At 33.0% G+C, this 20,884-nt stretch overlaps 1 protein-coding gene across 2 annotated transcripts in view; it reads right to left on the reverse strand.

Moving 5' to 3' along the window:
* Window positions 1-20,884, reverse strand: part of AXDND1 (axonemal dynein light chain domain containing 1) — a 124,590-nt gene that overhangs the window by 32,746 nt on the left and 70,960 nt on the right. For both annotated transcript variants that reach the window (XM_051998855.1, XM_051998856.1), the window contains exon 19: window positions 5,052-5,260. In XM_051998855.1, the coding sequence (XP_051854815.1) occupies window positions 5,052-5,260 (209 nt within the window). The remainder of the gene's footprint in view (window positions 1-5,051; window positions 5,261-20,884) is intronic.

Here is a 20,884-nt window from a genome sequence, read left to right on the forward strand (position 1 = left end):
ACTGAAACAAGTGAAGAAGTCTAGTTTGAGATCTAGTATTGCTAATCTCCCTTTGCAAATTTTTTCATTGATCTCCTTAATATTATTGATCTTTTATTCTTCCAGGTGAATTTTGTTTTTTCCCCTTAGCTTTATAAAGTAATTCTCTGGTAATATGATTGGTTATGGTATTAAATAAAATTAATTTAAGGAGTATTAGATTTGTATTATATTGCCTTGGCCCACACATGAGAAATTATTTCATCTATTATTTCTCCATTTATTTATTTAATATTTCTTCAGTTATTTGTGTTCATATGATTGTTGGGTGTGTGTGCGTTGGCAGGTAGACTCCCAAATATTTTATACAGTCTGTAATTATTTTAAATGGAATTATTCTTTATATCTCTCCCTACTGGATTTTAATATGCAGATATGTGTAGGTTTATATCATATACCCCAACATTGCTGAAGTCATTCATTGTTTTGATTAGTGTTTTAACTGACTCCCACAGATTCTTTAAATTAATCATCTTATTATCTGCAAAGAGTGATATTTTGTTTCTTCATTGTTTATGCTTATTCCTTTGTTATTTTTTTTTCCTGTCTTATTGCTTAAATTTTGAGCAGAAATGTAATGGTGATAATGAATATCATTATGTTACTCCTAGTTTTAGTAGAAATATTTTTAGTTTATTCCCATATTGATAATGCTTGCTCTGAGACATAGAAGCTAATTATCATTTTAAGAAAAATTCCACTTAGTCTTGTGCTGCCTCGTTTTTTAAACTAGAATTGATGTTAGATTTTGTCAAAAGTTTTTTTGTTATCTATTGAAATAATATTTCACATATGAAATAATCATATGTATTGTTTTTGTTGTTACTGTAGTCTGTTGTACTTATATTTAATTTTTTGTACAAATCCAGTGTGTTAATAGTGATATCTTTGTGATATATAGCTGCAATCTCCTTGTTTGTATTTAAAATTTTTTGTATCAATATTCATTAGGGAAATTGGTCTATAGTTTTCTTTCTTTGTGTTGACTCTTCTTGATGTAGTATCAAAACTACATTTATGTCAAAGAAATAATTTGGTGGTTTCTTCTTTGCCTGTTTTTTCAAACAATATGTAATATTAGAATTTATTAGCCTTTAGTGTTTGATAAAATTAGCTTGTAAATCCATCTGGTTCAGGGATATTTTTTTTATGAATTGTTCAAATTCCTTTTTTTTTTTTTGAAGACAGGGTTATTTAATTACTTTATTATTTTTATATTTTTTATATTTTTATATTTTATATTTTAATTCCTTTATTCTAGGAAATTTATATTTTTGTAGCTATGTTTCTATTTTACTAAGACTGACAGTTTTATTGCATATAATTAGGCATATTAGTAGGCAATAGCTCCTACTAATTGGTTATGAATTTACCTTTTTCATTTTTGATACTGGTAATTTTTTAAACATCAAATTAGCTGGTAGTTTACCTATTTTATTGCTCTCTTCAAAAAGCCAGCTCATAATTTTATTTGTTAATTCAATGGATTTTTTGATTTCAGTTTTTCTACTCTTTCTTTTGACTTTTTATATTTCTGTTTTGATAATAATTGAATGTTTATTTGTTGATTTTCTTCTTCTTTAGTTACATACTCAATTTGTTGATCTATTCTTTTTCTATTTTATTGATATAAATGTGTAAAGATATAAACTTTACCTAACTATTTCTTAGCCTATATCCCAAAATTTTGGTAGGTTTTATCATTATTGCCATGATTTTTAATGAAATTATTGGTTGTTTCTATTATTGATTGACTCATTCCTCAGAATTAAAAGAGTTAATTTTAAATTAATTTTTAATCTATGCATCAAAGATTTTCAACTGAATGTACTTTTATTGCATTATGGTCATAAAATGTATTTTATCTTTCTGATTTTCTGCATTTATCTGTGAAATAACCAATTTTTATAAAGATACCATACACAGCTGAGAAATAGGCATACTCCTTTCTATTTCCATTCAGTATTTTCCAGGAGTTGATCATAAGTAATTTTTTTTCTAAAATTCAAATAGCCACTTTAATTTCTTATTTGTGGCTAGGTTTACCTAGCTCTGAGTGGGGTAAATCCCTAATATAATTTTACTACTTTATCCTATTAGGCAATCAACTTTTCCATTCTTCTTTTTAGATCATATAAAAATAAAAGACTCACACTGGGGTTCTCTAATTAGTCTCTCTCTAAAACTCTTGATAATGATAAAGTTTTGATGAGTTACACATATTACCTCTTCCATACAATAATGTAACTTTTTTATTCCCTTATGTTTTCTCACTCACATCTACCTTTTTATGCTTCTCAAATCCTCTATTTGTATGTCAGATTGTCTATTCAACTATGGTTATCTAATCAGAAATGCATGAAAGTGTTTCTTTTCATTTAATGCCTATTCTTCCCCCTGTAGCATGAAACTCAGGTTTGCTGGATAATTTATTCTTGGTTATATACCTAACTTCTTTGCCTTCTGGAATATTCCAATCCTCCATTCCTTTATTAGCTGTTAAATTATGTGTGATCCTGACTTGTTTTATAGTTCTTGAATTTTTTTTCTGGTTGTTTGCAGTATTTTCTCTTTGACTTGGGAGTTCTGTATTTTAGCTACACATTCCTAAAAGTTTTCTTTTGGGGGTTTCTTTCAAGAAGTGACCTGTGGGTTTTCTCAATTTCTACTTTGATCTTTGGTTGTAAGATATCTGAGACTTTATAATATATTGAAATACGATATCTAGGCTCTTTTGGGGGTTTCAGGATAAACAATGATTTTTAGATGATTTCTTTTCTATTTTCCAAGTCAGTTATTTTTCCTATATTTCATAATTTCTTTTCTTTTTAAGGTTTTTGACTATATTATTTCTTCACATTTCACAGAGTCATTAGCATTCTAATTTTAAGGCAAATTCTAATTTTTAAGGAATTGTTTTCTTCAGCAAGATTTTATTTTTTTAATTTAATTTTTTATACAACTTTCTTGGTTAGCTCTCATTTCTTTTTTTTTCCTCTACTGCTTTTATTTGTTTTTTATTTTTCTCTCTCTTTCTTTAACTCTTCTAGGGATTCTTTTTTTTTTTTTGTATCCTAGCTCTATTTTTCTTGAGGCTTTGCTTATCAATGTTTTCAAGTAATTTTCTTCTTTATTTGTGTCAATGTGTCATTGAAAAAAATTGCATTAATTCCATTTTGTAATTTATTTTATTTTAGATCAATTACTGACATTTTGTATAAATGGTTAAGTCATGTTTACTTAACTTAACCAGTCATGTTTCTTTAAGTTCAGAACCAGTTCAGAAGTTTAATCTTCCTTTCTAAACTAAGTTGTCAGTCATTTAACGTCTTAGCTTGTTGAAAAGCTGAGATCCTATTTATTAGCAAATTTGTTCTTTGCTGATAAATTGATTTCTTCAGAACTTTGTGCCTCTGTTTACTTTTACTTCGATTGCAATATCATCATAGTAGATCTTTGTGGTTGTGCTCCTTTTGTCTATTAATTTGTTCATTCCTCCCTTTTACCTCTTGACTTTGGACTTTATGTTAGTATTGGTCTTTGCTTACTTCTGGAGGCAGGGGAAGGAGGATGTCTGGCCTGAGCTTCTGTTGCTTTCACAGTTCCGTCCAGAGCCCTATAAGTTTTCAGTTCTTCCAAAGTCAGATGGTCCAGGGAGAGATCTGTCTGCCATCCTTCTGGTGGGTTCTACAATTTCCTGACCCAGGTTTAGGTTTACTGGCCTATGTGTAATTGAGTTTCTGTAGACTGTTGCCAGACTCAATTGCTGTTCGACCACTGAGAGGCTCTGCAGGTTCAAACTAACTGAACTGCTGATTTCCTTTTGGTTTTAATCTCCCTGCTCTGGTTTTTCCACTGCAGGATAATGTGTTGGACTAAAGGGTAGAATGGAGTCATTCTGCTTCTCGATCAGAGACACATAGCTAAGTTTCTGAAATGTGTTTTGTGCTCATGCTCTGTTAGGGACCCCGGTCCTCTCCATGTTGGATCTCTGATTCAGAATTGGCCAATGGGTGACAGGCTGGATGTTAGCCATTTCTGAATCTAGTGCTAGTTCTCAGGTGGCCTTGCAACTATTTCTGTCCTGGTGCACTGTACCAATTCCCTATCTCTGGGAGCAGGAATGCTCCTGGATACAGTGTTGCAGCTGCTGCCACCCTAGTGTACATATTCCTCTCCATCTATCTTCCTAAACTGTTCTGGGCTAGACAAATGACTCACTATGACTTTTTCTTGGTTTTCCCAATCCTATTTTGGTTTGGCCCATTTTCTAGGTTGTTGGGTGAGCTACTCAAAAATGTTTCATTCTGCCTTTCCAACTCTGTCTCTTCTCAGAGTTGTTTCAATGTGCATTTCTTTAGTTATTAAGGATTTAAAGCATTTTTTTTCACATGACTTTATCAATATCCTTTTAAAACTGTGACCTGAATATATGACTTAAGACATGGACATACAATGGCTTTGAATTACAAATCTATTACTTCATTATTCTCAGAAGCTATGACTCTAAATTTAGCCCAAGATTGCATTACTTGTTTTATTTTGTTTTTAGTGGCCATATTATAACACTTACTAATATTGAGCATATAAAATCCCCATATGTTTTTTAGACAAAATGAAATCTAACCATACCCCTATCTTGTTTTCCTATCTTGTCCCTGTAAAGTTGATTTTTTCACCAAAATGCAATACTTCACATTTATCCCTATTCAATTTCATCTTAAATTTAGCCCAGAGCTCCATTTTACCAAGATCTTTTGAAATTCTGACTCTGTCACCAAATGTAATAACTATTCTCCCCCATTTCATGTCTTCTATAAATTGGATAAGCATGTCAGAAAGGCCTCTACTCAAATTTTTTATTTAAAAATGTTTTAAAGATTAAAAAAAACAGAATGGATGAAGTACAAATCTCTTGAAAATATCTTTCAAGATTAAGTTAATGTAGGCTTATTATTGCTACTTTTTATTTATCTTATCTTCATAAGTACAAAATCAATCATCACTTTCACCTGAATATATAGATTGAGAATCGGCTCAACATTTTTGCCAGTGATATGCCTTCTATCTCCAACATAGCAATGCCTGTATGACGATGAATTTCCTCCTCAGTGAGATCCTGTTCAGTCTTTGGGAGACTATACTCATCAGAATAGTCAGGTACCATTAAAATCAACAAATTTACCATCCACTTAATCATGGATATATGGAGTTCATTCACCTTTAGGAGGAAAAATATTATTTTAAAAGATTAGATTTCACATGAACCATTTAAAATTCATTAAAGTTATATTGCATTTAGGCATTGGAAATGTCTTCAATCTTTGGATCCTGACTTTAATGATACTATGTTGCTTAAATCTAATAGCTAGCTTCATCATAAAATAGCTCCTGAATCCTTTATTCATTATAGCATGTGAGCTTCTGTCTTCCTATCTCTAGTTTTGCTTAGAATGTTAATAAAAGGCACTATTCTGCTGTCATTTAAAGAGAGCTATTTTCTCAGAAAGAAATGCAATGGAAAGGATGCCAGTATGTAGCCTTTAAAAAACATTTTCTTGTAATACTAAGAACTGATAAACATAAGTATGCACAGTATGAATATGTGTGTGTGTGTGTATATATGGTGGAGTGGGGTAGAGAAGGAGGAAAGGAGACAGTTAAGAACTTAAAATGTAATAAAAAAATAAATTTAATTTAGTTAAAAAATACTTTCAAAGTCTAGATCCCCAATTAAAATGCATGATTTATAGAATTCAAACAAAGTTGTGCAAATAAGCATCTGCTTTAAGCTTTATAAATTTCATAGAGTTTTAAAGTTGGAGAGCTAAAAAGAATTTAATCAAACCCTCTCATTTTACAGGTAACAAAACTGAAACCAAGAGAAGGTAAGCGACTTGCCTGTTCAATTTACCAAACCCTCATTAAGAGGCAGTATGATGTAATGGATTGAGCCCTGGGATTGAAATAATATTTGGATTAGAATACTCTGCTTGGCTTTGAAAGCTCTTCCTAACTTCCCAGTTTTCTTATGATCTACTCTCCTCCACATAATCTACAATCTAGCAACATCTACCTTCTTGCTGTTGTTTGGACATGACACTCCATCTTTCAAGTGAATATCTTGTTCCTGGTTTTCCTCCATGCCTGGAATGCTCTCCCTCATTGCCTCTACCTTCCCTGGTTTTTAAGACTTGGCCCAAACCCTACCTTTTGCAGGTCTTTCCCATCCTCCCTCTTCTGTTTTGTAGTTATTTTCCATCTCTCTGTATGTATTCTGTATGTTCAAAGTCATTTTCATGGTATCTCTCCTTCTCACTAAAATGTAAACTCTTTGAGGGAAGGGACCATTTTTAAACCTTTCTTTATATCCCTAGCCTTTAGTCTAGTACTAAGCACAAAAGTGCTTAATGATATGACTGACTGACTGACTGAACATAGTAACTAATCATGGTCAAGCCACTAACCCTCCCCAAGCCTCAGTAATTAAGACTCTAAAGTTATGGTTAATGGCATTCCCATACTGATGGAATCGCAAGTATTTGCTATAAAAATGTTATTATTAAGTATCTACTGTATGCAAAGGCTGGTACTTGGGGAAATGTAAAGGTTAGATAAAATCTAAGTGTCTGTGATCACAGATCTTAAGAGTTCACTAGAGGAAGTAGACAGATACACATATAACTAGAATCCAAAATATCACATCATAAATATGTTAGAAAGGTGCAAAATCAATTTCTATTTAAGGTTCAAGCTTAGAGACTGGTGAGATCATGGGAAAGGTGGCAATTGAAGTATATTTTGAAGTATCAGCAAGAATTTAACCAGCAAAGAAGGAGACGTTCTAGGTGGAAGAAACAGCATGGGAAAAGCACAGAAGAGGAGACCCACTGAATGCGATTAAGAAATGGGAAGTAATCTAGTTTAATGGAAATACTTAGAAGAATTATAAGTGATAAGCTAGAAAGGTAAAGTGGTGATAAGCTAAGGAAGATTTTTGAATGCCAGGCAAAGAAGAATGAATTTGATTCATTAAGTACAAACAAATCACTGATAGAGCACTAGTAGTAAACGAATAGATTTACAAATAAATGAGGTTATTTTGTCAGCAATCTATAATATGAATTCTTTCATATAGAGAGAGAGGGAGAGATCAAGATGAGATGATCTCTTAAGAAGTTATTGTAATAGTCTATGCAAGTGTTAATGAAGACCTGGACTAGTGTAGACACAATGGATGAAGATGAAGATCAGGAATGTGGTATAGGTGGAAGCAACAAGACATGGTCACTTATTGTATACAGATTGGATATGATAAATTAGGGGAAAGAAAGAGGTTGAAACTTTGGAAAGCTGAATTCTATTGATGAAAAAGAGAAGTAAAAAGAAGAAAAGAATAATAAGTACCTAAGTACTTGCTATATGCTAGGCAAAAATGAAACAATCTCTCTCTTCATAGAACTTATGTTTTATTGAGAACACTGTCTGAATGGGACATAAAAAGGTAAGAAAAGGTTTGGCTGTTTTTTAAAATAGAATTGGGATGACTTATGAATGTTAGTAGACAAATGGGAAGGAACTGATGGAGAGATTAAAGATTATTGAGAAAAGGGGAATGATTGCTGGAGGTTTCAGGGAAAAGGATCCAAGAGTGTAAAGCAAAAGAATTAGCATCAATGAGAAGTAAAGATTCTTTTCTTTTGTGCTTCCTGCACAGGAAGAGTTCATAAATGATACATGATAACAAGAAGTTTTGAAGAATGGGAAGGAGAAATGAGGGAGTTCACTTTGGACAGCTTCAGGTTGTTCAAGAAAATAGTAGACTGTGATTGGCTGTAGGTAAGTGCATGAATGGTGGCTGAAAAACTGAGAGACATCAAACAATCTTTGTGGAGGATGAAGTTGGCTTTTGGTAGTGGTAGACTAGAAAGACTATAAAGGAATGAGGATTTTGCTGAGATTATCCCTCAAAAATTTGGACTTGATGTAAACATCTCCAATTCATAATTTTTTACAGTTAATATTAAAGAAAATTCAGATGGTAGAATTTAGTAAGAATTAAGGATTAAGGAAGGCAAAGGATTCTAGGGTAATGGCTTATGAACAATTAATGTGACTGACCTTCTGGTTAAGACTGGTCATGGAGCCAAGTTAATTCTGAGACACAGATAGATTGCAAGTATCATGATGAGCTAAAGTAAAAGAAGTCATAATGAAGTGAAAGGTAAATTCTGGGATAGACAAAAGAAAAGAAAGTCATGATTGCAGTGGAATTTCATGGTCCAGGATGAGTCAGCACTAGAATCCAAATCTTGTAGTCCCATTCTCTTTCCATTCTACTGTGCCAACTCTTCAATTAATCTAGCCCTGCCCCCAAAACAAATTGACCTGGAGAACAGAAGAGTAAATAAAAACATCATTTGTTCATTTTTTGTAGTATTACTCAGTGCTAAACATTTTATATATCTTTACTGAAATAAAAACTATTTAGAGGAATTATTCATTAACCTTTATACCATCCTTATGGAATACTCAAGAACCCACCATTGTATAATTGGATAGTGTCAGCAAAGTCTCTGTCCCAAGATTGTGCTGTTTGTCTTTGCTAATACTGAAACTAAAAACCAAGAATCTGGAACTAGAAAGATACTCAGATAGTGAGAAAACATAACATCAAACATAAATATGTCCAAAAGATTAAAAAACAAGTAACATTTAAGTGATGTCCTTCAAACACATTAAATTCTTCATTATATACAAAGAATACCTTGGATAAATACAAATTGGAGAGAAAATTGCATATGAAAAAGTACAATCACTATCAGAAATTATTTTTAACCAGCCAGTTGACTGGTTATTTAAAAAAATTAAAGCATCTACCATAATTGAGGTACCATGTTGAGAAGCTGAATATAAAAAGGAGAAAATTAAAACAAAACAATCCCTGTTTTCAAGGAGGTTACATTCTAATAAGTAGAAAAATCAACAGGAAAACAGAAAATAGAAACATGGTAATTTGGGGAGGGAATCAGCACTAATTTTCCTTGCAGGATATACAACTGGATTCAGCACAGGAGGTCCTGTGGACTAATGGCTTTGATCATTGTAAAGGGCTGAAACTCTTGAGTAGATGCACTGGAATCAGACAACTGAGCACTTAAGGCTAATTACCCACTGGACAATACTCTATTAGCATATGCTTGGAAAATGGCCCTTCCCACCATTCTGTGCTGGCTCCATCTTTTGGTGTATACAGAAAATTGTAGGAGGGGTTAGGGGGTGGAAAGTAAGACAAGACAGAGTCACTTTTGCAGTGGATGAGGAGAAAGGAGGTTGTGGAGAGCTTGTGTCCATCCCCTTCACTTCTACCTCTAAAGACCAAGGACTTTTGCTTATCCTGACTCTGGCTGATTCTAAGGTATCCAGGGTGCTAACCCAGATTTCACAGATCACTACTGTATGTGCCAACCCATATTTCCTAGTCAAGCAATAGCTACCCCCCCCTTTTAAAAAAAACTTAACCTATTTATATTTTTAGTCTTTTTATATCACAGTTATTTCTGGCGAAAGACCCCTTCTTATCCCAACTTCCCAAGGTTCAAACTCCTCTTAACAAAAAAAACAATTAAGAAAAAATATTGCATACTGTGAGCACACCTAACAGTGTATATAAATTCTTCCCTGATAGTCTCCTTCCAGGTTCTCTGTGGAAAGAGGGAGGTATATTTCATTATCTGTTTTCTGACTGTGTTGTCTTAGAGTAGACAAACCGAGACCCGAGAAAGAACTTGGCTTAAAAAGGCCAATGGTCTCTCATTGAATCTGGGACCATCTCCAGTCATCCTGATCTATGTCTTACTGATGGAGCAATTAAGATCCCACCAAAAGGCCATGTACCTTCTAATGACCCAGTGACTGGATGAGCCATAAGGAATGGATTGACAGGATTGTTTTTGGCCCCTTAAAGAGCCTTTGTTTCCTTTGGGCCCTTGTTGAATCCCCTCGAACAAAAATGCTAATACCTACCTCCCAAGATTAATGTAAAAATAAAATGAGATATCTATAAAACATTTGTAAAATTTAAAGCACTTTACAAAGAGTTATCATCATTATTCCATATTTATGCTATTGCTTACAGCACACAAATATTCTACTATGTTCTCATATCATAGATTTTAAGCCATTCCCATATATTTTTCTACTAGAAGGACTATTATTAATATTTTGGCATACAATAGACTTTTGTTTCTGTCTTTAATGCCCTTGGTGTACATGTAAAGTACTAAAATCACTGGATAGAAGGGTATACACAGCCATTTTTCTGATCTAATTCTATTTTGGGTAGTTAGATGGCACAATAGTTAGAAGGCTAGGTCTGGAGTTAGGAAGACTCATCTTAATGAATTTAAATCTGGCCTCAAATTTATTAGCTGGGTGATCCTGGTTAAGTCACTTGATCCTGTTTGCACTAGTCTCCTCATGTGCAAAATAAGTTGGCGAAGGAAGAGGCTAAACATACCAATATCTTTGCCAAGAAAAGCCCAAATGGGGCCATGAAGAGCTGGACATGACTAGAATGACTGAACAATTCCAAATCAACATCCAAAATTGTTGAAACAATTTGCATTTTCACTAACAGTATACCTGTCTTAGCACAATGCCTGGCACATAATAGATATTTAATAAATGCTAGTTAACTGTCTTTCTATAGCCCTTCCAATATTGAAAATGTTCCCATTTTGTCAATTTGCCAATTTGTAGGGCATAAGATGAAATCTCCAACTTGCTTGGAATTTGAATTTCTCTTACTATCAGTCAAATGGAGTCTGCTTTAAAATGGCTTTATATTTTGCAATTTTTTTGGAAATTGTTTATGTCCTTTGTCCACATTAGTTGGGTATTATGCATGTTGTTGATTTCCTGCCTTAGATTTCAGATAACAATAGCTTTTATGACTATTATCTCTTTTAATACTCATCATAACCCTGCAGGGTAGGTGATATTATCCTCATTTTACAGATGAGTAAAATGAGGTAGAATTTTGTTAAGTGATTTGCCCAGAGTCACATAGCAAGTGCCTAAGGGCACATTTGCTCTTAGGTTTTCCTAACTCAAATATTGGGCTCTAGCCACTGTGATACCTAAGGACTGAATATAATATGCTAGGGTAAAATGTTGAATAAATCTAATTTCTGCTAAACAAATTCCTAATTTTTTCTTCTGCTAAACAAATTCCTAAATTTTCTTGTCCAAAAAGGAGTTCTCTCTCCTCCCCCCCACATCATTTATATTATTGGATTAGCAAACATCAGGCTACTGTTCTTTATTACTTCTGGTCTTATCTAGATCAGGTCTTAAATTTTTTCCACTCATGACCTCTTTTAGCTCAAAAATTTTTTACACAATCCCAGTTACATAAGTATGTAAAATCCACAGACAAATAAAACATTTACAGAGAAGTCATAATTTTAAAATCTCCACATTCAGTTATGCAACCCGACATGAAGTTGCAACACAAAGTTTAGGAAGCTTTGATCTAAACAATTAGTATAGTAGATCCTTTTTTTTTTTTTCCCTGAGGCAATTGGGGTTAAGTGACTTGCCTAGGGTCACACAGCTAGGAAGTATTAAGATTGATCCCTCTTTTCTTCCTTTTCTCCTTCCTTCTCTTTTCTCCTTCCTTGCTTCCTTCCTTTCCCTCCTTCCTTTCTTCCTTCCTTTCCTCTTTCCTTTTTTCATCCTTCCTTCCTTCTCTTTTTTCTCCCTTTTCTCTTTCCTTCCTTCCCTCCTTCCCTTTCTTCCTTCCTTTCTCCCATTCCTTCCTTCCATCCTTTTGTCCCTTTCCTTCTTTCCCTCCTTCCTTTCTTCCTTCCTTCCCTCCTTCCTTTCTTCCTTCCTTCCCTCCTTCCTTTCTTCCTTCCTTCCCTCCTTCCTTTCTTCCTTCCTTCCCTCCTTCCTTTCTTCCTTCCTTTCTCCCATTCCTTCCTTCCATCCTTTTGTCCCTTTCCTTCTTTCCCTCCCTTCCTCCTTTCCTCCTTTTCTTTGTCTTTGTTTCTTCAAAAATTAATATCAAATGCTTTTGATGACTACTGCTTTATAATACAATTTGAGGTCTGATATCCTTTCATTTATAGTTTTCCTCATTATTTTCCATGAGATTATAGATCTTCTGTTCCTCCAAATTAATTTTGTTATTGTTTCAGAAAAAAAAAATATCAGAATGTCCCCTTGTAATTGTTTAAAACACTAAATTTGTAAATCAATTTTGGTAATATTGTTATTGCAATTTGGTTATATTGCACTGTCAAATGATAAACATTGAGTTTCTAATTATTTGATATCTTTTATGTAGGAAACATTTTGTAATTATATTTATATAAATATTACATATGTCTAGATAAATTCCTAGATAGTTTATGTAGGCTAACTCCCATATACTTTATATTTTGTAGTCATTTTGAATTGAAGGCTTTAGCTTCCAGTTAAAATGACATAGAACTGCTGATGACTTTGTAAATTTATTTTTAGCCTTCTACTTTGCTGAAGTTTAGTATTTTAGTTATTTTGCTGATTTTTTGTGAACTTCTTAGTATACCATTACAACTCCTGCAAACACACATAATTTTGTCTTCTCTTTGATAAATGTTTATATCTTTAATTCAGTTCTCCTATGTTATTGTTTTTTAAATTTTTTTTTCTGATTATACATGTACATTAACTTTTTAAATACATATTTCTTTACAAATCATGTTGGGAGAGAAAATCATATCAAAAGGGAAGAACCACAAGAGAAAAAAAAAGTGAACATAGCATGTGTTGATTTACATTCAATTTCCATAGTTCTCTTTCTGGATGCAGATGGCGTTTTCTATCCAAAGTGTATTGGGATATCTTTGGATCACTGAACTGCTGAAAAGAACCAAGTCTTTCATAGTTGATCATCGCACAATCTTGCTCTTACTGTGTACAATGTCTTCCTGGTTCTGCTTGTTCCACTCAACACCCGTTCATGTAAATCTTTCCAAGTCTTTCTAAAATCAGTTTGTTCATTTTTATAGAACAATAACATTCCATTACTTTCATATACAACAACTTATTCAGCCATTCCAGTTAATGGACATCCACTCATTTTCAAATTCTTTGCTATCACAAAAAGCTGCTATAAACATTTGTGCACATGTGGATCCTTTTCCCTTCTTGATGATTTCCTTAGGATACAAACCTGATAGTAGCATTGCTGGATCAAAAGATAGGCTTAGTTTAATAGCCCTTTGGGCATAGTTTCAAATTGTTCCTCAGAATGGTTCAATCATTTCACAACTCCACCAATAATGCATCAGTGTCCCAGTTTTTCCACACACACTCCAATATTTATCATTATTTCTTCCTGTCATCTAATCAATCTGAGAAATGTTAGGTGGCACCTCACCATTGTTTTAAATTTGGATTTCTCTAATTAATAGTGATTTAGAGCATTTTTTCATGACGAAAGATGGCTTTAATTTCATCATTTGAAAATTGTTCATTTCCTTTGATGGTTTATCAATTGGGGAATGACTTGAATTCTTATTTGACACAGTTATGTATTTAACAAATTAGGCCTTTATCAAGAAATACTGGCTGTAAATTTCCCCCCACCCAGCTTTGTACTTCCCTTTTAATCTTGTGTTGGTTTTGTTTGGGCAAAACCTTTTTAATTTAATGTAATCAAAGTTGTCCATTTTGCATTTCATAATGTTCTTTAGTTCTTGTTTGGTCATAAATTTCTCCCTTTTTACAAAGATCTGATAATAAATGATTCCTTGTTCTCCTAATTTGTTTATAGTATCATCCTTTATTCCAAAATGATGTATCCATTTTGACCTTGTTTTGGCATGAAGTGTGAGATATAGGTCAATACCAAATTTCTGACATGTTATTTTTCACTTTTTCCAGCAATTTTTATAAAATAGTAAGTTCTTTTCCCAGAAACTGGAGCTTGGGGGTTTATCAAATACTACATTACTGTAGTCATTATTGTGTCATATGAATCTAACCTATTCCACTGACCTATTTACTAGCCAGTACCAAATGGTTTTGATGACTGCAGCTTTATAGATTTTAGGTCTGGTACTGCTAGGCCATCATTCTTTGTAATTTTTTTCATTAATTCCCTTGATATTCTTGCCCTTTCATTCTTCCAGATTAATTTTCTTATTATTTTTTCTATCTCTATAAAATAATTTTTTGGAAATTTGGTTGGTATGGCACTGAAGTAGACCAATTTAGGTAGAATTATCATTTTCATTATATTATCTTGGTCTACCCATGAAGAAGTGATATTTTTCCAATAACCAACAACAAATTTACAACACCAAAATATTTTATTTTGTATAGAATTATTTTAAATAGATTTTCTCTATCTCTTGTTACTAGGCTTTATCAGTAGTATAGAAAAATGCTGATGATTTGTGTGGGTTTATTTTATATCCTGTAACTTTGCTAAAGCTGTTATTTCAAGTAGATTTTTGTATGATTTTCTAGGATTCTCTAAGTATATCATATCATCTGCAAAAAGTGATAGTTTATCTCCCCATTGCATATTGTAATTTCTTATTGCTAAAGCAAACATTTCTAGTACAATATTAAATAAAAGTGATAATATTGGGTATCCTTCTTTCACAGTTGATCTTATTGGGAATGTATCCAATTTCTCTCCATTATAAATAATGCTTGCTGGTGGTTTTAGATAGATGCTGCTTATTCTTTTAAGGAGAACTCCCTTTATCTATATGCTCTCTAGTGTTTTTAATAGGAATGGATGCTGCATTTTGTCAAAAGCTTTTTCTGCATCTATTGAAATTATATGATTGCTGTTGGTTTTTATTACTGATATGATCAATTATAACAATAGTTTTCCTGATATTTAGTCAGTCCTGCATTCCTGATATAAATCCCACTTGGTCATAGTATATTATCCTGCTGTTAACTTTTTGTAATTTCTTTGCTATTATTTTATATAAAATTTTTGCATCAATATTCATGAGGGAGATTGGTCTGTAATTTTCTTTCTCTGTTTTGGTTCTTCCTGATTTAGGTATCAGTATCATCTTTGTGTCATAGAAGTTATTTGGCAGGACTTCTTTACCTATTTTTCCAAATAGTTTACGTGGTATTGAAATTAATTTTCTTTAAAGGTTTGGTTGAATTCACTTGTAAATCCATCTGGCCCTGGAGATTTTTTTCCTTAGGGAGTTCAGTGATGGTTTGTTCAATTTCCTTTTCTAAAATAGTATTTCCTCTTTTGTTAATCTGGGCAATTTGTATTTTTGCAAACATTCATCCATTGTCAGACTTGCAGGCATACATTAGGCAAAATGGCTCCTAATTATGGTTTTAATTTCTTTTTCATTGGTGATAAGTTCGCCCTTTTATTTTTTGATATTGTAATTTTTTCTTTCCTTTTTCTAATCAAATTAGTCAAAAGTTTATCAATTTTGGTTTTTTTCATAAACCAACTCTTAGTTTTATTACTACAATAGTTTTCTTAGTTTCAATTTTATTAATCTCTTTTAAGTTTCAGAATTTCTAATTTGATATCTAGTTGAGGGTTTAAAATTTGTTCCTTTTGTAGTTTTAGTTGCATGCCCAATTCACTGGTCTCCTCTTTCTCTATTTTATTCATGTAACTATTTAGAAATATAAAAATTTCCCTAAGAAATGCTTTGGCTGAATCCCATAGATTTTGGAATAGATTATGTTGTCTTATTATTGTCATTCTCTTGGATAAAATGATTGTTTCTATGACTTGTTGTTTGACCTACTCATTCTTTAGAATTAGATTAATTAATTTCCAAGTGGTTTTTAGTCTATCTTTCCCTGATCCTTTATTGAATACAATTTTTATTGTATCATGGTCTGGAAAAGAAGCATTTACTATTTCTGCTTTTTTCTATTTGATTATAAGGTTTTTGTGCCCCCATACATGGTCAATTTGTGTGTAAGTGCCATGTACTACTGAAAAAAAAAGGTATATTCCTTTCGTCTCTATTCAGTTTTCTTCAGAGATTTATCATACCTAAGTTTTCTAGAATTCTATTAACATCCCTAGTTTCATTCTTATTTGGTGGTAAGATTTGTCTAATTCTGAAAAAGGGAGGTTGAGGTTCCCCACTAACATAGTTTTATTATCTATTTCCTTCATGTAACTGGCTTAACTTCTTTAAGAATCTGGATGCTGTACCATTTGGTGCATATACATTTAATATCGATACTACTTCATTGTCTATAGTACTCTTTAACAAGCTTACATCTTTACAATCTTTAACAAGATGCAATTTCCTTCCTTATCTATTTTAATTAGATTTATTTTTACTTGCTTTATTTGAGATCACAATTGCTACCCCTCCCTTTTTTTTTCCTTTGACCGAAAAATGAATTCTGCTCCAGCCTTTTACCCTTAATCTGTATGTATCTCTTTGTTTCATATGTTTCTTACAAAGAATATATTTTAGGATTCTGCTTTTTTATCTACTCTGCTATTCACTTCCATTTTGGGGGAAAAGTTCATCCTATTCACATTCACAGTTATGACTACCAACTCTGTATTTCCCTCCATCCTATTTTCTCCCATATATATATATATATATATATATATATATTTGTTCTTTTTCCACTCTATCCCTTCTTAGTAGTGTTTTGTTTCTAACCCAGCCACACCCTGTCCTTCCTTGTATCATACTGTCTTCTCTTACCTTTTTCGCCTAGTGTTTCTGCCCTCTCTTCTATCTAGCCTCTCTTTTTTTTCCCCTTTCTATTTCTACTTACTTATAGGATAAGATAAATTTCTATACCCAACTGAGGGATTACATTATTCATTCTTTGAGCCAAAAGTTTCTTTCCTTCTATTGCAATAGGTCTTTTGTGTCTCTTCATGTGATATAATCTGTCCCATTTTATTTCCTATTTCCTCTTCCCCCAATACAATCCTTTTTTCATTCCTTAATGTCTTTTTCTTTGATATCCTCACATCAGAATCCATTTACAACCACAATCTCCATCCATGTATGCCCTCTCTAACTACTTCAGTAAGAGATATCAGTTCTCAAGAGTGACAGATATCATGATCTAAGGATGTAAATAGTTAACCTTTAAATAATACACATGCCCACACACACACACACACACACACACACACACACACACACATTTTTCCTGTTTTCCTTTCTATGCTTTTCCTAAGTCCTGTGTTTGAAGATTAAATTTTCTGTTCATGATAATTGTATAAATATGTATGCATATATTGGATTTAACATATATTTCTACCATGTTTAACATATATTGTACTACTTGCCATCTAGGATAGGGTGTTGGGGAATGGGGGAAGGAGGGAAATTGGAACACAAAGTTTTGCAAGAGCTAATGTTGAAGAATTGTCCATGCATATGTTTTGAAAAGTAAAAAACTTTAATTAAAAAAAATTTGTTTAGTTGTGTTTTTTTAAATAGAAGTGATTGAAAGTCTTTGAAAATCTATCTTCTCTCCTGAAAGAGGATGCTCAGTCTCACTGGGTAGTTAATTCTTTATTGTAACCCAGGTACTTTGTTTTTCAGAATATAGTATTCCAGCCCCTCTATCCTTTATTGTAGATGCTGTCAGATCCTGGGTAATCCTGACTGTTGCTCCTCGATACTTGAATTGTTTTTGTCTGGTAGCTTGCAGTAATTTTTCCTTGAGATTGTAGTTCTGGAGTTTTGCAACAATGTTCCCTGGGATTTTCCTTGTGGGACTTCTTTCTGGAGGTGATTGATGGATTCTTTCAACGACTATTTCCCCCTCTGGTTCTAGTGTATCAGGGCAGTTTTACTTGATGATCTCTTAAAGAATGTCATCCAGGCTCTTTTGTTGTTGTTATTGTTGTCATGGCCTTCACGTAAACCAATAATTTTTCAATTGTCTCTCCTGAATCCATTTTCTAGGCGAACTTTTTCCAATGAGGTATTTTACATTTTTCTTCCATTTTTTCATTCTTTTTAATCTGTGTGACTAATTCTTGATTCATTAATTTCCATTTGCCCCATTCTAGTATTTAATGTGTGATTTTCTTCAGTTATTTTTTGTATCTCTTTTTTCATTTGATTAATTCTGCTTTTCAAGGTGATATTTTCTTCAGTGAATTTTTTTGCATTTGGCCTGTTTTGGCTTTTAAGGAATTGATTTCTTCAGTGGATTTTTTTTTTTTTTTTTTTTGCATTTGGTCAATTGCACTTTTTAAAGGAATTTTCTTCAATTTTTTTTCCTTCCTTTTTCAAGCTATTAACTCTCTATTGCATATCTCTCATTTCTTTTCACATTTTTTCTTCTCTTTTATTTGCCTTTTAAAGTCTTTTATGAGCACTTCCAAGAAATCTTTTTGGGCTTGAGACCCATTAATATCACTCTTTGAGATTTCCTCTTTGGACATTGTGACCTTGTCTGAGGTGGTGTTTTGGCCTTCCCTGTCACCATAATAGCTTTCTATGGTCAAGATTCTTTTCTGTTTCTTTCATTTTCTTTTTGTATTTCCTCTTTTGTGACTTTTATGGTTGAGCTCTGCTCGTGGGGTACATTTCAAGCTTCTTGTGCAGCTCTGAGCGTTGGCTATGGGCATAGAGGCCCCTGGTATTTGGTGTCTAGCAGAAGGTAGCCCTACCTTCTCTCTCCAGGAAACATCCTGGTTTCCCTAGATGTAAATTTGCCTTCTGAACTGGTATTGGGGGCTGTCCCACTGGTCTCCTCATTACTGAGCCAGGACTGAGGGTCTCAGTTGCTGATCTGCTGTGATTAAGACCCTCTCACTGGCGTTCCCAGATTTCTTCTGAGCTCTCCTTCCATTCCAGTGAGACTGACCTTTCTTGAAGTCCTTCCAACCTATCTTGAGATGGAGAGTCCATCAGACTCTATTTAGAGGCTTTGTTTCATGTGAATTTCAAGAGAACATGGGAGAGTTCGAGCTCTCACTATTATATCCAGAATTTTAAAATGTCAAATAATGAGCTACAATTATATAGAAAAATTCTACAAATTAAATCATCAACAAGCACTCTTAAAACATCTGGAAGATTTCAGTGCAAATATGAGAAAATAGCAAGAAACATATGGAAAAGTAAAATTCAGAAAAAAGAAATAGATGACACAGAAGTCTCATGATTTTACATTATGAACATTTCCCTTGAGAAAAGAATTGACAGGTGCTGAACATAGCAAGCACCAAATAACATTGTAAAAATGAAAAAGAAAGAAAATGATTATATTTTGACAGAAACCAAATAATTTGGTTGTTACTTATATGTTAATTATCCCTGAGTCAAGTTGTCAGTGGATAGTCAGACTACCAGCTTGTCAGGGTAAAGATAGAAATTAGTTGTTTTTTTCAAAGTAATGAGAAGAAAACACCATTTGTATCCAGAGGAAAAAAACTATGCAGAATGAATGTAAAGCAAATGTACCATGTTCACTTTTTGCTTTTTTCTGTTTTTTTTTCTTTTTGTTTTTCCTTTTTGTTCTGATTTTTCTCTCCCAACATGAGTCATAAAGAAATGTGCATTAAAAAAATAATGTACATGTATAGGCAGAAAAAAGAAAACAATAAAAATATATATATTTTAAAAAGTAATAAGAAATAAAATGAAAGAAAGGCATGATGTATAATTGAAACAAGTTAACCCTGAACTATTTAAACTATTTAATCAACAATGGGACATTAGAAATGATATTGACATTGATTAAAATAATTTCATAGATAAGTTTAGCTGCTGCAAATTTAATGCCACAAGACCAAAAAAGCTTAGAAAGTGTCTAAATCAGTAAACTATGTGATTTGATTGTAAACAGGAGAGAGGTGGCAGCTAAGGCAATATTAAATAGAATAGAAAAGCTTTTACAAAATCTTTTTAAGGCTGTTTGGCAATCATGAACAATATCATTTTTAAGACAGAGAAAAGCAGTAGAAGACAGAATGAATTTAAGGAAAACCTGGCAATAAATCTAACCAAGAAAAGTCATCTAAGGGGCATTTAAGAATAAAACTGTAAAAGGGAAAACAAAGAAAAGTTTTGCTTTTTGCATCATATTGTATAGGGGATGTTGACAAGATGATGTTCACTTACAGATGGTTCTCCCTGGGTAAGGAGTGATACACCAGATGAAGATCAGTTGATTTAAATTAAAATGTTTAACCTGGAAAAGAGAAGACTTAAGGCAGATTTTATAGAAGTTTTCGTGTATCTGAAAGTTTATTGTGTGGAAGAGAAATAAAATTTGCTCCAGATGGGACAAATTAGTTGAGGATGGGGGAGATTTTTAAAGAAAGAACACATTTCCTTTTTTTTTTTTTTCAATTGGAGTTAAGTGACTTGTAAAGGTCAAGTCCTTCCCACCCTAGAGCCAATTTTCAATTCACTGTGCTATCTAAAAACAAGGGCTTTCCCAAGTTAGGTTCTCTGTTACTGAGATCTCCAAGTGGATAATGCATTATATTGTATTTATTGGCATTGTTACAAATGGGATCCATATTAATAGTGACTAGATAATCTTTGTGAAGCCTGAGAATTCTGTAGCCTCCTAGTCCCCGCTGGAAATAGTTGTGCACATTGGCAGCAATAGCAATGACCTATTTTTCCTAAGGCCATTTACCCTCCCCACACATACCTGTTTTCTGGCTCACGACTTTCTCAAGCACATTCTCACAGCATCTAGGAGTTGGGAGGGACTTCAATCACCACCTAATATGGCTTATATCTCAACAAGATTCCCCTCCACAATATCCCCCAAAAAGGATAATCTAGACTTTGTTTGAAGCCTTCCACTGGAGAAGAATCCATTATCT

Source organism: Antechinus flavipes, chromosome 4, assembly GCF_016432865.1.
Source record: "Antechinus flavipes isolate AdamAnt ecotype Samford, QLD, Australia chromosome 4, AdamAnt_v2, whole genome shotgun sequence".
NCBI lineage: Eukaryota > Metazoa > Chordata > Mammalia > Dasyuromorphia > Dasyuridae > Antechinus > Antechinus flavipes.